The sequence below is a fragment of the Gadus chalcogrammus genome, chromosome 23, assembly GCF_026213295.1.
Source record: "Gadus chalcogrammus isolate NIFS_2021 chromosome 23, NIFS_Gcha_1.0, whole genome shotgun sequence".
Classification (NCBI taxonomy): Eukaryota; Metazoa; Chordata; class Actinopteri; order Gadiformes; family Gadidae; genus Gadus; species Gadus chalcogrammus.
The window spans coordinates 6,699,595-6,717,094 of record NC_079434.1 but is presented as its reverse complement, the minus strand read 5'-3'; the positions used below and the strand labels follow the sequence as shown (position 1 = coordinate 6,717,094).

The 17,500-nt window shown below is 51.5% G+C and overlaps 1 protein-coding gene across 1 annotated transcript in view; it reads right to left on the bottom strand.

Moving 5' to 3' along the window:
* cnksr2a (connector enhancer of kinase suppressor of Ras 2a) overlaps positions 1 to 17,500 on the bottom strand; it is a 34,759-nt gene that overhangs the window by 10,311 nt on the left and 6,948 nt on the right. Inside the window, exons 2-9 of the mRNA XM_056584788.1 lie at positions 11,014 to 11,177; positions 9,205 to 9,407; positions 4,180 to 4,267; positions 3,444 to 3,485; positions 1,880 to 1,999; positions 1,268 to 1,327; positions 453 to 521; positions 1 to 40 (exon numbers count right to left, since the gene is read on the bottom strand). The exon at positions 1 to 40 is cut by the window's left edge and continues 107 nt beyond it. Of these exons, the coding sequence (XP_056440763.1) occupies positions 1 to 40; positions 453 to 521; positions 1,268 to 1,327; positions 1,880 to 1,999; positions 3,444 to 3,485; positions 4,180 to 4,267; positions 9,205 to 9,407; positions 11,014 to 11,177 (786 nt within the window). The remainder of the gene's footprint in view (positions 41 to 452; positions 522 to 1,267; positions 1,328 to 1,879; positions 2,000 to 3,443; positions 3,486 to 4,179; positions 4,268 to 9,204; positions 9,408 to 11,013; positions 11,178 to 17,500) is intronic.

The following is a 17,500-nucleotide window of genomic DNA, read 5'->3' as shown; positions in this document are numbered from 1 at the left end:
CCCGCAGGGAGCCCACCAGGTTACGCAGCTGCCAGCCCACCTGAGGGCGAGATAGGTCAGGAGACAATGGACGGTTAGGAGGGAGAGAGGTTTGAGGAGTGCATCGACAGGCACATATAGAGACACATGCACATGTATAGACAGGGGACATACATACCCATTCGCAAACACGTGCATAAACATCTTCAGTATCTCTGTACACCCACAAACACACTAATAGATGAATACAGACACGCACGCACACAACCATGCAAGCAAATAAACACTTAAACAGGAGCTGAGAATAATTGCGTCTGCATGCACATTAATCATTGTGAGGCGCGCGCACACGCAACACACACACACACACACACACACACACACACACACACACACACACACACACACACACACACACACACACACACACACACACACACACACACACACACACACACACACACAGCACTCACCACAGTCTGGTGGTTGACTTGGATGACCTCATCTCCTGCATGGATCTTCTTACAGCGGTCAGCCGAGGACTAGACACAGCGCGATGGAGAGTGAGAGAGAGAGAGACAGAATCAGAGAGAGACAGACGTAAATACAGAGACAGCGAGAGAGAAAGAGACAGAAAGGGAGAAAGTCAGATAGAGAGACAGACGTAAACACAGAAAAATAGAGATAGAGAGAGGAATGATGGAGAATAACCTCTTTAGAGAACAGTAGAGGACAAAAGGGGAATTCAAACTGGCTTGGTCATGAATGGATCCCGCATGGCGGTCGATACCTGCGCCGCGGTGAGCTGGGAGGGCCGGTCTTACCGACAAAGCTAAATAGGGCCAAGTGCAGCAGGGCTCCCAGGGACGCTAACGTACACTATCGTTTGCACCTGCAGTGTCTTGCTGCAGGCTAACAGGTGCACAGGCTCAAATGTCAAGCATGATCTTGTTCTGATTTTGTTTTAATATTGCAAGTTAGGCTAAACGGGTCTCGGCACAGGAATCTAGGCTAACACCTGCCAGGCAAAAGGGTTGGGCCACAGCCCACAGGGAGTAAGGCTAACAAGGGCTAAGCTTATGGGTGCTAGGCTAACAGATAAGGCCAACAGGGTGGTGGCAACAGGAAGCTAGGCTAATGGTTGCTTGGCTAACAGGGTGTGGCACAGGAAGCTAGGCTTACAGGTTTTGGCTAACAGCGGGGGATGTTGAATATTTACATGGACGAAATAGTGCATTTGTATGCATATCTATGTACCGGTAGTTGTGCATGCATGGGATTCACTCACCCCTTCCGTGGTCCCTGTGATCACATGTAGGCCATCGTAGGTTGACTTGATGTACATTCCCTGAGAGAGCGAGAGAGAGAGAGAGAGAGGGCGAGAGAGATAGAGAGAGATCTTAAGGGTTCATCCAAAGTTTAGCTCTTTGTCGCCACAATCACTTTTGTAATGCACAGATACCTGGTCATACAGCACTTTTCTAAAGTCACCTCAATTGGACAGCTAATTAACCAAATGCAAACCTAATGTTAAAAGGGGAACTGTCAAGGTCGGCTACATACAACTTTTCTTTAATGTTGGCACAAACAGTAAATTAATTTAGAGTGTAATTGTATCTTTTCACATCAGCCATTTTGACATGTCATTTCAGGATAAACACCGGCGTAATTAACAACCTTTATTATGGCCCTATTCCATTAAGGTGGGCCTGGCCCTTGATATGTGGACCATAATTAATTGCATCAATTACTCCTGTGTTTAACCTGCTACGACGTGTCAAAATGGCTGCTCTGAAACAAAAAGGCCTATTGGTTGCATTCAGGTCAGGGCGCTTTGGTAACGGTCAGGGTGGGGATCCGGGCAGCCAATCCTCAGGCTCCCTCGAGTCACTTGACTCACCAGCCCCTCAGCGGGCTTGATGTTGGTCAGGTGGACCAGTTCCAGGTGGGCCGACTGGGACACCAGGGGGTCCGAGGACACACACACTATGTGTTCACACACCTCCGACAGGGTCTTACACTGCAGAGAGAGAGGGAAAGGGGGAGGGAGGGCGAGGAGAGGGCGGGAGAGTGTGGGGTTGTAGGGACGGAGAGGAGGGGAGAGGAGGGAGGGAGGCGGATGAAGGGGAGATCGAGATGGAGCAGGTGGGGGATAAGGGGGGGCCGAAGAAAGCAGCAATAAGTGATGGAGTAAAGGAAAGAGAAGGGAGGGAGGGAGGGAGGGAGGAGAGGGACGGGTGCGTAATGGGAGGCAGGTAGAGGGAGGGAGGGAGGGAAGGAGAGGGAGGGAGGGAGGGAGAGAGGCAGGCAGAAAGGTGAACTTCAAACATGGGCATAATTAAATGTCATTCTTGTTGTGTTTTAATACTGACCAATTAATGATTAATTAATAAAGTGACTCGTGCAACATGCTTCATCCCAATGGGAATTAACATGATACAAACATTCAAAGACAGAGAGCGAGAACAGAGAGAGGGCGTGGAAGAGTAGGAGTGGAGGAGAGAGCGAGAGAACGAGCTTCCTAAACCTGACATTTCGAGCGCCATTGCTAATACATAGGTACATCTGTTGCTACGTAACGCATCGGGAACATGGTTCACTGTCTCTCCGTGAGAGGTTATTCAAATTTCTAAGGATTTCAGAGACAGGAGCAGATAACGAGAGGGCGTGACAGGGAGGGAGAGAGACTTAATAGAGGAGAGAGACTCGGAGAGGGAGGGAGGGAGAACGACGGGGAGAAGGCAGTAGATGAGAAATGAAAAAGGGAGACGGAGAAAGAGACAGAATGCTACAGAGAGACGGAAAGAGAAAAGAAACAGGGAGCCAGAGAAGGGAGAGAGCAAGAGATTAGAGACATAGAGGGAGAGAATCTGAGAGCTGAAGAGCAAAGAGAGCGTGAGAATGAGACAGAGCGAGAGAGAGAGAGAGAGTGATCGAGAAAAGGAAGAGCCAGATTAAGAGGGACAGAGCGAAGGAGAGGGATAGAAATACAGAGTTAAGAGGCGGGAGCGGTTGAGTCAGAGCCATAATGGATCATCAAACAGCGGTGTTTGATTGATTGTGAGTGTGCCTTGATAACAACATGGGGGGGGGGGGGGGGGGGGGGATCTGAGAGACTTCAAGAGGCTTCACACACTTGAGGGGGATATTGCTGTGTGTGTAAGTGTGTACATGTACGTCTGTGGGTTTTTGTTTCTATACATGTGTATGAGTGTGTGTGTGTGTGTGAGTGTGTGTGTGTGTTTACGTATGTATACGTATGTGTGTTTGTGTTTGTGTACGTTTATGTGCGTGTGTGTGTGTGTGCGTTTGCGTGTTAGCTTGGGTGTGTTTTTGTGTGCATATAAGTATATTAGTGTTCAACAGTGTGTGTGCAAAGCAACTTCGTAAATGAACGCTTCACATGGCCTACTGTATGCGTTGAACCTGGGAGAAGTGAACCTGTTGAATTACTCCACACTCACCACGTGCAGGATTTTGTTCTCCGACTCGAACACCGTACAGTCCTGCAAGACGGTGAGCATATAACAGAGTCACACTGTGTTGGAAGCTAACACACACACACACACACACACACACACACACACACACACACACACACACACACACACACACACACACTCGCATCAACCTATTCCAAGCATGTGGTGTCTAGGTCTCGTTTAACTGCCAATTGCCTGTGTTCCAATACACACAATCACACTCGCATACACACACTCAGTCTAAACCCTGCCAGTAACCAACACAGCAGTGGCTACTGCAGAAAGCAGCATTACTGTCTATAAAGGAATGGTGAGGGCTCAGAGCAGCCAGGATGAGGTGGCGGTGGATGTGTGTTACTGTAATAGGCTGCTGCAAAACTAACACACACACACACACACACACACACACGCGCACGCGCACACGCACACGCACGCACACGCACACGCACACGCACACACACACACACACACACACACACACACACACACACACACACACACACATGCACACGCACACGCACACACAAACACACGCAAACACACACACAGATGCATGTGGTCGTAACTACCCACAGCACATCTGATACTGATAAAGAATAAGAGGTATTTTACCTCCTCCACCCACAAGCCCTCTCACACAAGCACAGCCTGTACACACACACAAACACACACGTTTGCAATCAAGCTCACCCACACTCAAGCTTACACACACACACACCTGCTGTACGATGGTGGTAAGCTCTAGGCAGAGCTGGATGACGTTGTTCCTGGTTGCAGAGTAATCAGCGACCGCCGCAAACGGGGACCTGGGAGAGATAGGGTGAGAGAGGTAGAGCAATATAGGGGGAGAGAGAGGTTGAGAGGGAAGAGAGAATGAGAGAGGTAGGGAGGGAGAGGTTGTGCAATGTAGAGAGAGAGAGAGGGAGAGAGAGAGGTAGAGAGGGCAGAGAGAACTCAGAGGGGTAGGGAGAGAGAGGTTTATAGAGAGAGATGGAGAGAGCGAGAAAGAGAGAGCATGAGGGACCAGATAACAAAAAGAGGGAGAGGTTTATTAGAGCGAGGCACAGAGAGGTCGTGAGATAGAGAGGAGAGAGACCAGATAATACATATTAGAGTTCTGTCACTGCTCTTCTCCACTGCACAGAGCGAGATAGTGCAAGGTAGAAAGCGGTATAGAGACAGGTAGAGAAGAGTGGAAATAGAGCCACACAGAGAGAAAGAGAGGGAGCCAGAGAGACCGAGAGGTAGAGAGAGATCATCATTGTGTGGATTTCCATATTTGCTGGCAGCTATTTGAAATCATTGCAGTTGTGAATACTAGCGATAAGAAAAGGGCAAAACAGGGGAACACACCATTGTGAAGCCAGCAGATATACTGTTTAATTTCTCACAACATACAGTTTAATGTCCCCCGTGTTATTTCCATATCATTGACTGTTTCATAGATGAGCTCCTCCAGGCACCGTTGCTGCATTTAATTTGTCACAGTAGCGTACCGGTGTTAGCATTGCTGTGCTAATTTAAACTAATGTAAATTAATTTGACATATTGGATCCATATTTAGCTAATCAATACATCAAATAAAGTATACAAAGAAAAACATTCGGTAATGATTACAGGAAGGAATAAAAAGTCGAATGGCTCTTGGGCCAATAGATGGCAAGCTGAAATGGATTTTATAGCACAACGTACTTCCTTAATACATCACACTTTCCAAGTATAACACGTAATTAATGCAGAACAAGACATGGGCGAAATGGATTCGATTTGACCGTTGTGAACAGCAAAGGCCAAATGAAAGGGTTCGCCCAATCACATCGCTTATACCTGGAGACTCGAAGCAGGTGACCAGAACTTTACCGGGCGTTGACAAAAACATAGACAGTTACCAGAGGAGGCATCAGGCGGCCAGGCAAACTCAAGCATGCTTCACAGAGAACACAAAATCAGCTGCTGCGCTCACCAACACTAACACAGAGAGGCAACCAGACAGAACCGGGACACGAATAACAAGGAGCCGGGTGAGCTGGATGAGTCATCGGCACAGGTGACAGGAGTCTGCCTAACGAGGGGAGGGGGCCAGTGGGGGCGGGACCTTGGGCAGGAATGGAAGAGGCACCTTTTCCTATACATCTCAACGACAAATATTGGATATTACGGATCTGATAGGATGTTCTTTACTAGTCCCAGACGGGAAATGAGAGCGTCACAGCAGCAACAGGACATTAATAGGAAGGACAGTTAGATGATATATGTTTCTTTATATAGAGATATTGTCCAGAAAATATCTACGGAAGTCATCGTTATCAAAATAATCTAGACAGACGGGGTCGATAATCTATTCATTATGCACTCGATTACCATTACTAAAAGCCCATCTGTGGTGAGAACCTATAGTGCTTAATATAGGGTATATCACATCGTCACATCGCAATGACTGCCTCCATATTGGAAGCTTTGGAACCCTTTACTATTATGTTAGTTTTTTTATGGTCATTGTTCCTTCATCGTGAAATTACCTGTCATTGTGGGCAGACATTGTTGTGTTTGAAACTGCAACAGTGTTTCTCATGCGAGAAGTGGCAGAATTCCTTTTTAATTGCCTATGTGTCAAGCTACGCTGATCCAGGATTTGACAGGACTACAGCTTTCTTGAGTCCTTTCAGTACTTTGGGGTAACGGCACCAAAAAAATCCCACAATGCAATATGATGTACAAAGACCAAATCACTACATCGACCAAAATGTTTTTCTGACTCCTATAGCTAAGGTGCCTGTGCAGCACTTATATATATATATATATATATATATAGAAAGAGAGAGAGAGAGAGAGAGAGTGAGAGAGAGAGAGCGAGAGAAAGAGAGAGAGAGATATTGATCACCTGCTCTGATAGTTCTCAGACTCAATTTGCAAATCATTTTGGAAAAAAATGGTAAGGCAAACATGATGTAATGTGGCCAATTTCAGCACATATTGGCGCTGTAGATGAAGCTGACATATTGTCAGCTGTAGATGAAGTTACCTTGATTATACAATGAACAGTGTTTTCTTTCAAAAATGTATTACATACATTGTTGGCTATATTTAAACAACACACCTGGGGAATGCAACCAACAAGGTGGAGAAGAACATTTTATTTTCTTGTCGACTTCTAGTAAGTTTGGTAAGTTCCCTGCTTTTGACAACTTTATCACCAAGTTATTGTTTATTATTATCGATTATGTATCGTTTTTGTATATCACTATGCAGATTGTATGCGTGTGTGTGTGTGCTTGTGTATTTGTGTAAGATGCACACAGATGCTTTTTGGATTATAATTTATAATTAATTGTTGCCCATTCAGATCTTCTCAGAAGACCAGAAATAAAACCAACGAGAATACAGATACACAAACCAACAAAGGTTAAATCAATACACAAACACAAACGCAGGCAGTTGATCACAAACACACAACACACACACACACGCACCCCTACGCGCACCTACATACACACCCACCCACACTCACATACACACCACCACCCACACACACACACACACACAGGCTGTCAAACATAGTCGACTGTCCTAAAGACCTAGATCCAAATACAGCCACTGCCCCAAGCCCAACGTGTGTGTGTGTGTGTGTGTGTGTGTGTGTGTGTGTGTGTGTGTGTGTGTGTGTGTGTGTGTGTGTGTGTGTGTGTGTGTGTGTGTGTGTGTGTGTGTGTGTGTGTGTGTGTGTGTGTGTGTGTGTGTGTGCCAGTTTGTGTGCCAGTTTGTGTGTCAGCGTGTGTGTCAGCGTGCGTGTTAGTTATTTGGGGCAGTATTGAGGCTGTTATATATAAACATATTATTATATAATATGATATAAATTAGATATACATATTCAAATTATGTTTATAAATGATATCTAAACATGAAGGAAGGACCTTAGGTCAAACAGCCTGTTGAGATGCATCAGACTCAAACTGTAGAGCCTATTCTTTATTACCGCATTTTATACTGTAATAATATAAAACATATACAGTAAATACTAGTATTAAGTCATAGTTTTATAGAACTCCTACATTATTAAAGTAGATACTACTGTGATTATATATAATACTACCCATATAATAAATATTTGTATAGTATTTTAGTACATACTCAAACTACAGTAACACATAATCAAATAATAATAAAGTACCATGGTACCCATATAGTTGATAGTTTATAGCATTATCATGGTATAGTACCTTTACACATAGTATAATTTGTAGTAAAGTGTAACTATAGTATATGCTCAGAGAGATAATCCAAATGTAACACACAAACACACACAAACGCACGCAATAACACACGCGGGTAGATTCCCATTATGCAATGTCCCAACATGATCCAAACCGACTGGATCCTGAATGGTCAAAGCAACTGGTGTTCACTACATCTGCTCACAGCATGCGGATGAGGAAGGGTGCGGGGGGGACTAAGAGAGAGAGTGGGATTCATGGACACGACTGGAAGACAGAGAGGACGGCCGGTTGAAAGAGGGAAGGAGCACAACATGCAGCATGCAGCCCTGTGTGTGAACCCGGGGTCGTAACCCCCAGGGGGGATGGAACCGGGGTCACTAACGAGGGATATATCCTACGTTGTTAGCACACTAGCGGGTTGGGCCTACAAGAGTGTGTTGTTATGAAGGGAAAGAGAGAGAGAGAGAGGGGGAGCTGATGGGAGATTTCTGCCTTGACGAGAGCGAGTATTTGCCAGCAGTCAGCACAGCTTGTCATCTGCACCCCTGATGAGACACGGATCAAATCATTACCATTTCCATACTTTGGTGTCAAAAAACGACACCGGATTTGGGACGTTGAATGTCTTTGCGATATTACAGCTCTCTGTGATTGTGCGGCGGCCATGTTGTCAGCCATTAGCGATAATAACATGCAAATAGGATTCTTCTCGCACAGCAAGAAATTGTGCGTGTCAGTTTGAAAAGAAGAGGCGAGCGTGGAGGGATGAGAACGCACAGTGTGTTTGGAGCAACTCAGCTGACAATAGAGACCGTATACATTGATGTATTCCAGCATTACGAGGGAACATTACTTTGGAGAGAAAACAATAACAGCCTATGGAGGAAGACCATGGCTGGCCCACCAGGTTCTGTGGGACGCAAAGATATGGGATATGAGTCCTGTTTCTTGGTTTCAAACCCCATGGAGCCAAGATTAACCTGCGACGGAAGACCACTTTCATGCCTGTATATCACATTCAGATCCTGAACGGGAAACCTGTGAAGCAGAGGTTTCAGAGGAAGGTATTTCAGAAGGCGGGCAGAGCATCCTGACCAATCACAACGCTGCTGGAACGGAGGGGCACTCCTGTGGGGGGCTTCTATATTTATCAGTGAGTATGCGTGTGTGTGTGTGTGTGTGTTTGTGTGTGTGCATATGTATTCTAGTTTGTGTGTGTGTGTTTATGTGCAACTATTTGTGTCTGTGTGAGTGTTTGTCTGTGTGTTTATGTGCAAGTACGTGTGTTTGCTGTAGATGTGAGTGGGTGTGTGTATGTGTGTGTTTAATGTGTGAGTGTGTGTGTGTGCGCATGCATATGTGCGTGTGCGTCGTTGTGTTTGTGTGTGTGTGTATGCACTGTATCAATGTGTGTGTGTGTGTGTGTGTGTGTGTGTGTGTGCACGCGCGCGCGCGCGCGTGTGTGTGTGTGTGTGTGTGTGTGTGTGTGTGTGTGTGTGTGTGTGTGTGTGTGTCATCGTGTGTGTTACCTGTCCAGCCAGGCCAGCAGGCTCTTGGCAGCTGTGATAAGGTCAACCACAGAGGTCAAAAGGTCATTCGGAAGGCGACGGGAGGTCCTGCTCTCTGATTGGCTGCTGCGGCGGCGGCCGGAGATGAAGTTCTGGAGGTTCTTGGCCGAGGCGCCGAGCTTGTGGGCCAGAGTCCTCACACTCTCTGTCTCCAGACCCGAGTTCTACACACACACGCAAGCATGTGCACACATATGCAGATACACACACAGTGACAGCTTAACTTGTAGATCTCATCTGGGATCATTCTTCCAGGGCTGTGATGATAAGGCAACCCATCAGACCCAATCCTACCATGTGTTCTGTATTTCTTTGTATACATTTGTATTGATCTTTTGGGAAGATATACATATTACTGTCCTGTACTTTATGCTAATCACCCATCTGGGAGTGATAAGACACAGCTTATGTCATTGGATCTATTTTTATCACCCCATAACCTCAAAGTCATCAAGCAACAGGAAAACACAGCTTCAAGAATATGGTCTCAGCTGGACAAATTACCAACAAATGATTAAATGAACGCATAGCAACTGATAAGAAAATGAATGGGAAGTAATTAAAGGAGCAACTCCTCCACCACTAAATCACACCACTCCGCTGATTGGTTGAGAGTAATCAGGGGTTCACCAATCATTGTCCTCTGATGACCAATAAACATCTGCATGCTTCAAATTAACAGGGTTGTCTTTATAAGTCTGGATGAACCCAACTGATGAACGGGGAATAAAATTTCCAATGGTTTCAAAGCCCCCCCTCCCCCTTCACAGGCCCCTGTTGGCCTCTGACCCGGAGTCATTCATGCTGGCTTCACTCTTAGCACTGTGTCGTGTAGAAGAGACACAGGACATAATGAGGGTCTAATGTACACCATGACCTGGCATCATTTGACACTTCCAATCAGGTTCAGCCTTTTCCTGTTTGATCCGTCAGACAGGAACATTTATATGTTTACTGGTGTACAACTCCCTTCACACTTCCTTTCCAATCCCCAGAGAGTCTGTAGGGACCAAACAGGGTAACTGATACAGACTCTGGTAGCAATGAACAGCATGAAGTAAGCTGTGGTTGCAGTTTACTTTAACGCTTGGTCAAGCGGTTCGCGACAAAAAAACAATTTTCCCTCAAGAATATAAGACCTTTGGTAATCATTTTGGCGACCATTTTGGCTCCTTTGTCGAGGGGACATACACCAACTGATGGACAAACCCCGAAAATGTACGGACAATTGCACACTTGGTCATGTCCTGTCCTTGTACTCGCATATACACACACACACACACACACACACAGACAGACTGACTATTGTGAAGAGCATATTGACAGCCTCACATGCTCTCACAAGCAAGCACACAAACACAAAAGCAACAGACGGGAAACCCACTCGCATAGATACAAATTACAGACAACAGTCTAATAAGAGAGAGAGAGAGAGAGAGAGAGAGAGAGAGAGAGAGAGAGAGAGAGAGAGAGAGAGAGAGAGAGAGAGAGAGAGAGAGAGACGCTAGACCATATACATATATATGTATATATATTTATTTATTAATATATGTATACGTCTATATATGGAGCCATCAGAGCACTCATTCACACAATGAATGTGTCTGCACGCACATACACACACACACACACACACACACACACACACACACACACACACACACACACACACACACACACACACACACACACACACACACACACACACACACACACACACACACACACACACACACACACACACACACACACACGCACAGGGGGACTGACCAGGGCACAGAGCAGGTCCACGGCCTCCAGGATGAGCTCCTGGTGTCCGATGCGCGACACGCCCAGCTCCTCCAGCTCCCCGTGGCTGATCCTCAGCAGGCGCTCGCCGCACACGCCGCCGCGCTCAAACACACACACGTACTGCTGCAGGCAGTCGTCCAGACCTGCAACACACACACAGAGGGACATGAACACACACACACACACACACACACACACACAGAGACAGAACCATAAACACACACACACACACACACACACACACACAGAGGGACATGAACACAAACACACAGAGACAGAACCACAAACACACACACACACACAGACACACACACAGAGACATGAACATACATACATACACGTAGAAACAGAACCACAAACACACACACACACACACAGAGACATGAAAACACACACACACATACAGAGGGACATGAACACACACACACATACAGAGACATGAACAGACATACACACACATAGAAACAGAACCACAAACACACACACACAGAGACATGAACACACATACACACACAAACATTGAGATAATATACACAGAAATGCAGACACGCTGTGGCAACCCCGATCCCACGGAGGAGTTCGAGCCCCGCCAGCGCCCTCTCCGCGGGCAGGTAGTCAGGGGGAGATATGTGCCGCTCGGCGCAGCGATGCGGGAGGGAGCATCGAGCGCACCCGCGCAATCACGGAGATGCGGAGCACCCGGCGGAGCAAGGCAGCGGAGGGGACTTAACGGCCGCGTGGACACCAGTCAGCAGAACGCGACCGAACGGGAAAGACGCAGTGGGTGGAGAGTACCCGAACCCCCGCTGATGCCAATACGCTTCCCCCCAGGACTAAGCCGCCGAAGACGCAGGGGATCGAGACCCCGTCCCCCGCAGCAGGACCAGACCCGGCGCGGCGTCCTTTATTCCCCGACCAGGAAGAACCTGAGTTCACTCCTTTGTTCCTTTCTTGCATAAGTGGTTAACCAAATAAACGAACGTTAACCCACGCCTTGTCTGATCCATCTCCTCCGGAAACCTCAGCCGCCGACGATCGGGGTTGCCACAGTGGTGGAGAATGCAGGCAACGCGATCCTACGGCAGACCCTAGAGGACCATGAGTCAGCCCGGAGTCCCGGCCGCAACGCGGGAGGAGGAGATCGAGGTGCTGCGGCGATGCATGGCCCGGATGGCTGAGCAGCTCGCACGGGAGCCGTCTCACGCCGCCCCCACGAAGCGGCTCACCAAACTGGGACCGGACGATGACGTCGAGGCCTACCTTGAGATTTTTGAGCGGACCGCGGCCCGTGAGAGGTGGCCAGCGGACCAGTGGGGCTACATACTGGCGCCTTTCCTGTCCGGGGACGCTCAACGCGCCTACCGCGACCTCAGCACGGCCCAGGCGGCGCACTACCCCACGCTCAAGCGGGCCATCCTCGCCCACTACGGCCACAGCCTCCCAGCCCAGGCGCAGCGGTTCCACGACTGGGTGTACGACCCCCTGGGCTCAGTGAGGAGCCAGGTATCACAACTCGTCCGCTTGGCGGAGCGGTGGCTCGTCGAGGGGGAGGGTCCCCCGCACCTGGACCGGCTGGTGATCGACCGCTGCATCCGAGCCCTGCCCACCGGGGCCAAACGCTGGGCCTCCGGAAACCAACCCAGGACGGTGAACGACCTCGTGGAGTTACTGGAGAACCACCAGGTCACCCAGCGGCTGTGCGGCGGGGCGACCCCGGCCCCGGGGGGGGCGGGGGAGACGCGGACCGAGCGGCGCGGACGGACGCCGGAGAGCCAGCGCACCCAGGCACCGCCCACCCGCGCACCCGCCGACCCGAACCAGACCATCGCGGACCGCCGAGGGCCCGCCCCTCCGACCCAGAGAGAGGAGTGGAGGTGCTACACGTGCGGCCAAACGGGCCACCTGGCTCGCCATTGTCCCGGAGCCGGAGACGTATCCATGCCCACGGCCAGTCCGTCCGACAGGAGAGGGGGGGCCTGCCTCCGCACCAGCCTACCGGTCCGCGTGGGGAGGCACGACACCCACGCCCTGCTCGACTCCGGGAGCGTGGTTACGCTGGTCCGACCCCGCCGGCTGCGTAGCCGGCCCGCCTACATGGCCTCCCACCCGACGCCTTCCCGGTCCGACTCGAACGAGTCCCCCGACAGGGCCCCGAGAGAGGCGGCACGACAGGCCCCCGCCTCGTCCACGGTGTCCCTTCCCCCGGGGACCCCGGACACGTTGACGGGCTCCGAGCAGGCCCCTCCGCCAGACGAGGAGGAGTCTCCGCCCCTCATAGACTTCACCGACTACCCCCTGGCCGACGGGGGAGGACCCGGCAAGGGAGGACAGTTCGCCACCGCCCAGCTGGAGGACGACGCCCTCCGCCACGCCTGGGGACACGTCCAGGTCCACGAGGGCCTCTCGCGGGACTCGGTGAGTGACAGGCGGTACCCACACTTCAGCACAAGGGGGGGGTTACTATACCGGGTGGTACAGAGAGGGGGTAAGGAGGTAGAACAGTTGCTCGTCCCAAGGCCGTACGTCAGCAAGGTCCTCTACATGGCCCATACACACCTATTGGGGGCTCACCTGGGGGTGGACAAGACGAGGGACAGAATCCTGGACCGATTTTTCTGGCCGGGGGTAAAACGGAACGTAGAGGACTACTGCCGGGCGTGCCCCGAGTGCCAACGCACCGCCCCGAGGCCCACGGTCCGGAACCCCCTCATACCGATGCCGCTGATAGAGGTCCCGTTCGACCGGCTGGGGCTAGACATCGTAGGTCCCCTCCCCAAGACTAGTCGAGGTCACCGCTATGTCCTAGTCATGGTGGATTACGCCACACGGTACCCAGAGGCAGTTCCTCTACGGGCCGCCACCGCCAAGGCAGTGGCGAGGGAGCTAATGGTCCTATTCAGCCGGGTGGGAATCGTCCGGGAGATCCTGACGGACCAGGGGTCCTGTTTTATGTCCCGGGTGTTGAAAGACCTCACCAGTCTGTTACAGATCCGCCACCTCCGGACCTCCGTCTACCATCCCCAAACCGATGGGTTGGTGGAGAGGTTTAACAAAACCCTGAAGTCCATGCTAAAAAAGGTCATGGAAGCCGATGGGAAGAATTGGGACCAGCTGCTTCCGCATGTCCTATTCGCCGTTCGAGAGGTGCCCCAGGCCTCCACGGGATTCTCGCCGTTCGAGCTCCTCTACGGCCGGCGACCAAGAGGGCTGCTCGACATCGCCCGGGACGCCTGGGAGAGCCAACCATCACCCCACCGCACCGTTGTCGAGCATGTGGAGCAGATGCGCGGCCGGATGGCGCAGATCTGGCCCGTGGTCCGGGAACACCTCGGTCGGGCCCAGCAAGCCCAAGCCCGGGTGTACAACCGAGGGGCCAAGCTCCGCACCTTCAACCCGGGGGACCAGGTGCTGGTCCTCGTCCCGACTGCTGAGTGTAAGTTCCTGGCCAAATGGCAAGGCCCCTACGACGTCATCGACCGCGTCGGCGAAGTCAACTACCGGGTGCGGCAACCAGGGAGGCGCAAGACCATCCAGGTCTACCACATCAACCTGCTGAAGCAGTGGCACCCACCAACAGCCCTGCGGGATCCAGCCCTCCTGTCCCTATCCGCCCAACTACCCCTGCCCGAGGTACCAGTGGGGGACCAGCTGAGCCCCAGCCAGTCCCAGGACCTGAAGGAAGTGGTCCTCCAGCACCTCGACGTCTTCTCGGAGCGGCCCGGAAGGACCGCGACCGTCAGCCACGACATCAAGACGGAACCGGGAGTCAGAGTCCGACTCCGGCCCTACCGCATTCCGGAGGCACGGCGGGCCGCCATCCGAGCGGAAGTCACCAGCATGCTGCAGATGGGGATCATCGAGGAGTCCCACAGCGCCTGGTCCAGCCCGGTGGTCCTGGTCCCCAAACCGGACGGGTCGTACCGCTTCTGCAATGACTTCCGGAAGCTGAATGAAGTGTCGGCCTTCGACGCCTACCCCATGCCCCGCATAGACGAGCTAATAGAGCGGCTGGGGCCGGCCCGGTTCATTACCACCCTGGACCTGACGAAGGGGTACTGGCAGGTCCCTCTCACTCAGCGGGCCCGGGAGAAGACAGCATTTGCCACCCCCGACGGGCTGTACCAGTACACGGTCCTCCCGTTCGGGGTGCACGGGGCGCCCGCGACCTTCCAGCGCATGATGGACCGGGTCCTACGGGCCCACAGGGAATATGCCGCCGCCTACATAGACGACATCGTCATCCACAGCAGCACCTGGGACCGGCACCTACATCACCTCCGTGCCGTCCTGGGAGCGCTCCGAGCCGCCGGCCTCACGGCCAACCCAAAAAAGTGCCACCTGGGCCTCGAAGAGGCGTCCTACCTGGGCTACCGGGTGGGGAGGGGCAGCGTCAAACCGCAAGAGGAGAAGGTGCAGACCATCCAGACCTGGCCCCGGCCGAGGACGAAGAAGCAGGTGAAGTCGTTCCTGGGACTGGTGGGATATTACCAGCGCTTCATCCCGGCGTTCGCGACCCTGGCCAGCCCCCTCCACGAGTTGACGCGGAGGGCTCTGCCTGACCGGGTCGAGTGGACAGAGGAGGTCGACGAGGCGTTCTTGTCCCTCCGACGGGCCCTCTGCACCGAGCCCCTCCTGATCACCCCGGACTTCAACCTCCCCTTCGTCGTCCACACCGACGCGTCCGAGGTGGGCCTGGGAGCGGTCTTATCCCAGGTCCGGTCGGGCGAGGAGCACCCGGTGACCTACATCAGCCGGAAACTCCTGACCAGCGAGAAAGCCTACTCGACCGTAGAGAAGGAGGCGCTGGCTATAAAGTGGGCCGTGGAGAAGCTCCGCTATTACCTCCTCGGACGCACCTTCACCCTGGTCACAGACCACGCCCCCCTGAAGTGGATGGCCACGGCCAAGGACACCAACGCCCGGGTGACGCGCTGGTTCCTGGCCCTGCAGGACTACCACTTCCAGGTGGTCCACCGGCCCGGACGCGCACACGCCAACGCAGACGCACTGTCCCGGAGGGACGCCTGCCTAGGCCTATGCCGGGCAGACCCCGACTTGCAGCTGAGGGGGGGGGTGTGTGGCAACCCCGATCCCACGGAGGAGTTCGAGCCCCGCCAGCGCCCTCTCCGCGGGCAGGTAGTCAGGGGGAGATATGTGCCGCTCGGCGCAGCGATGCGGGAGGGAGCATCGAGCGCACCCGCGCAATCACGGAGATGCGGAGCACCCGGCGGAGCAAGGCAGCGGAGGGGACTTAACGGCCGCGTGGACACCAGTCAGCAGAACGCGACCGAACGGGAAAGACGCAGTGGGTGGAGAGTACCCGAACCCCCGCTGATGCCAATACGCTTCCCCCCAGGACTAAGCCGCCGAAGACGCAGGGGATCGAGACCCCGCCCCCCGCAGCAGGACCAGACCCGGCGCGGCGTCCTTTATTCCCCGACCAGGAAGAACCTGAGTTCACTCCTTTGTTCCTTTCTTGCATAAGTGGTTAACCAAATAAACGAACGTTAACCCACGCCTTGTCTGATCCATCTCCTCCGGAAACCTCAGCCGCCGACGATCGGGGTTGCCACAACGCATAGAGACAACACACACAAACACCCGCACACCCACACACACACACACACACACACACACTAACATAGAAGTACTTCTGCTGACAGTTATGACACAGGAACATGAACACATAGACACACGCAAACACACAGGGTGACTGACAAGGGTACAGAGCAGGTCCATACAAAAACACATACAAACACATCAAGACACACAGAACACACAAGAGCGTATGCACACAAATGAAACAAACACAGCAACACACAGACACACAAATATAGAGAAATAAAATTGTATACACCAAACCAATCCAGCAACACACAGAGGCAGCAAGGTACACACACACAGATACACAAGCACTCAAACATAGAAATAAAGACACATCCTGGTGCACACACAGACACACAAACACATACATATAAACAAAAAACACCCACACACACAGATGAATACACAGATATACACTGGGAAGAAATATGGCTGAAAAACATCCAAAAATTGCTTACTTATGCACATAACAAATTTCAGAGAGGAAAACATTATTTACAGCCTGAAATGAGATGCGTCTCATGTTACTCTGTGAATACTTGAGTCATAATCACCGCAACGTGTACATTTGGTTGGAAAGAGTTTGTTTTTACTTGAATAAATAATCGAAATACCACACTTGACTTCGAGATGTTTGTAGTTGATGAATTCAAGAGGCCAATGGTGGCTGTGTTTGTGTGTGTTGTCTAGTTTTTTATGTGTACGTCTAGAAGGGTGTGTGTGTGTGTGTGTGTGTGTGTGTGTGTGTGTGTGTGTGTGTGTGTGTGTGTGTGTGTGTGTGTGTGTGTGTGTGTGTGTGTGTGTGTGTGTGTGTGTGTGTGGGGGGGGTGTTAGTGTATATGCAGACTAGCTGCACCACAAA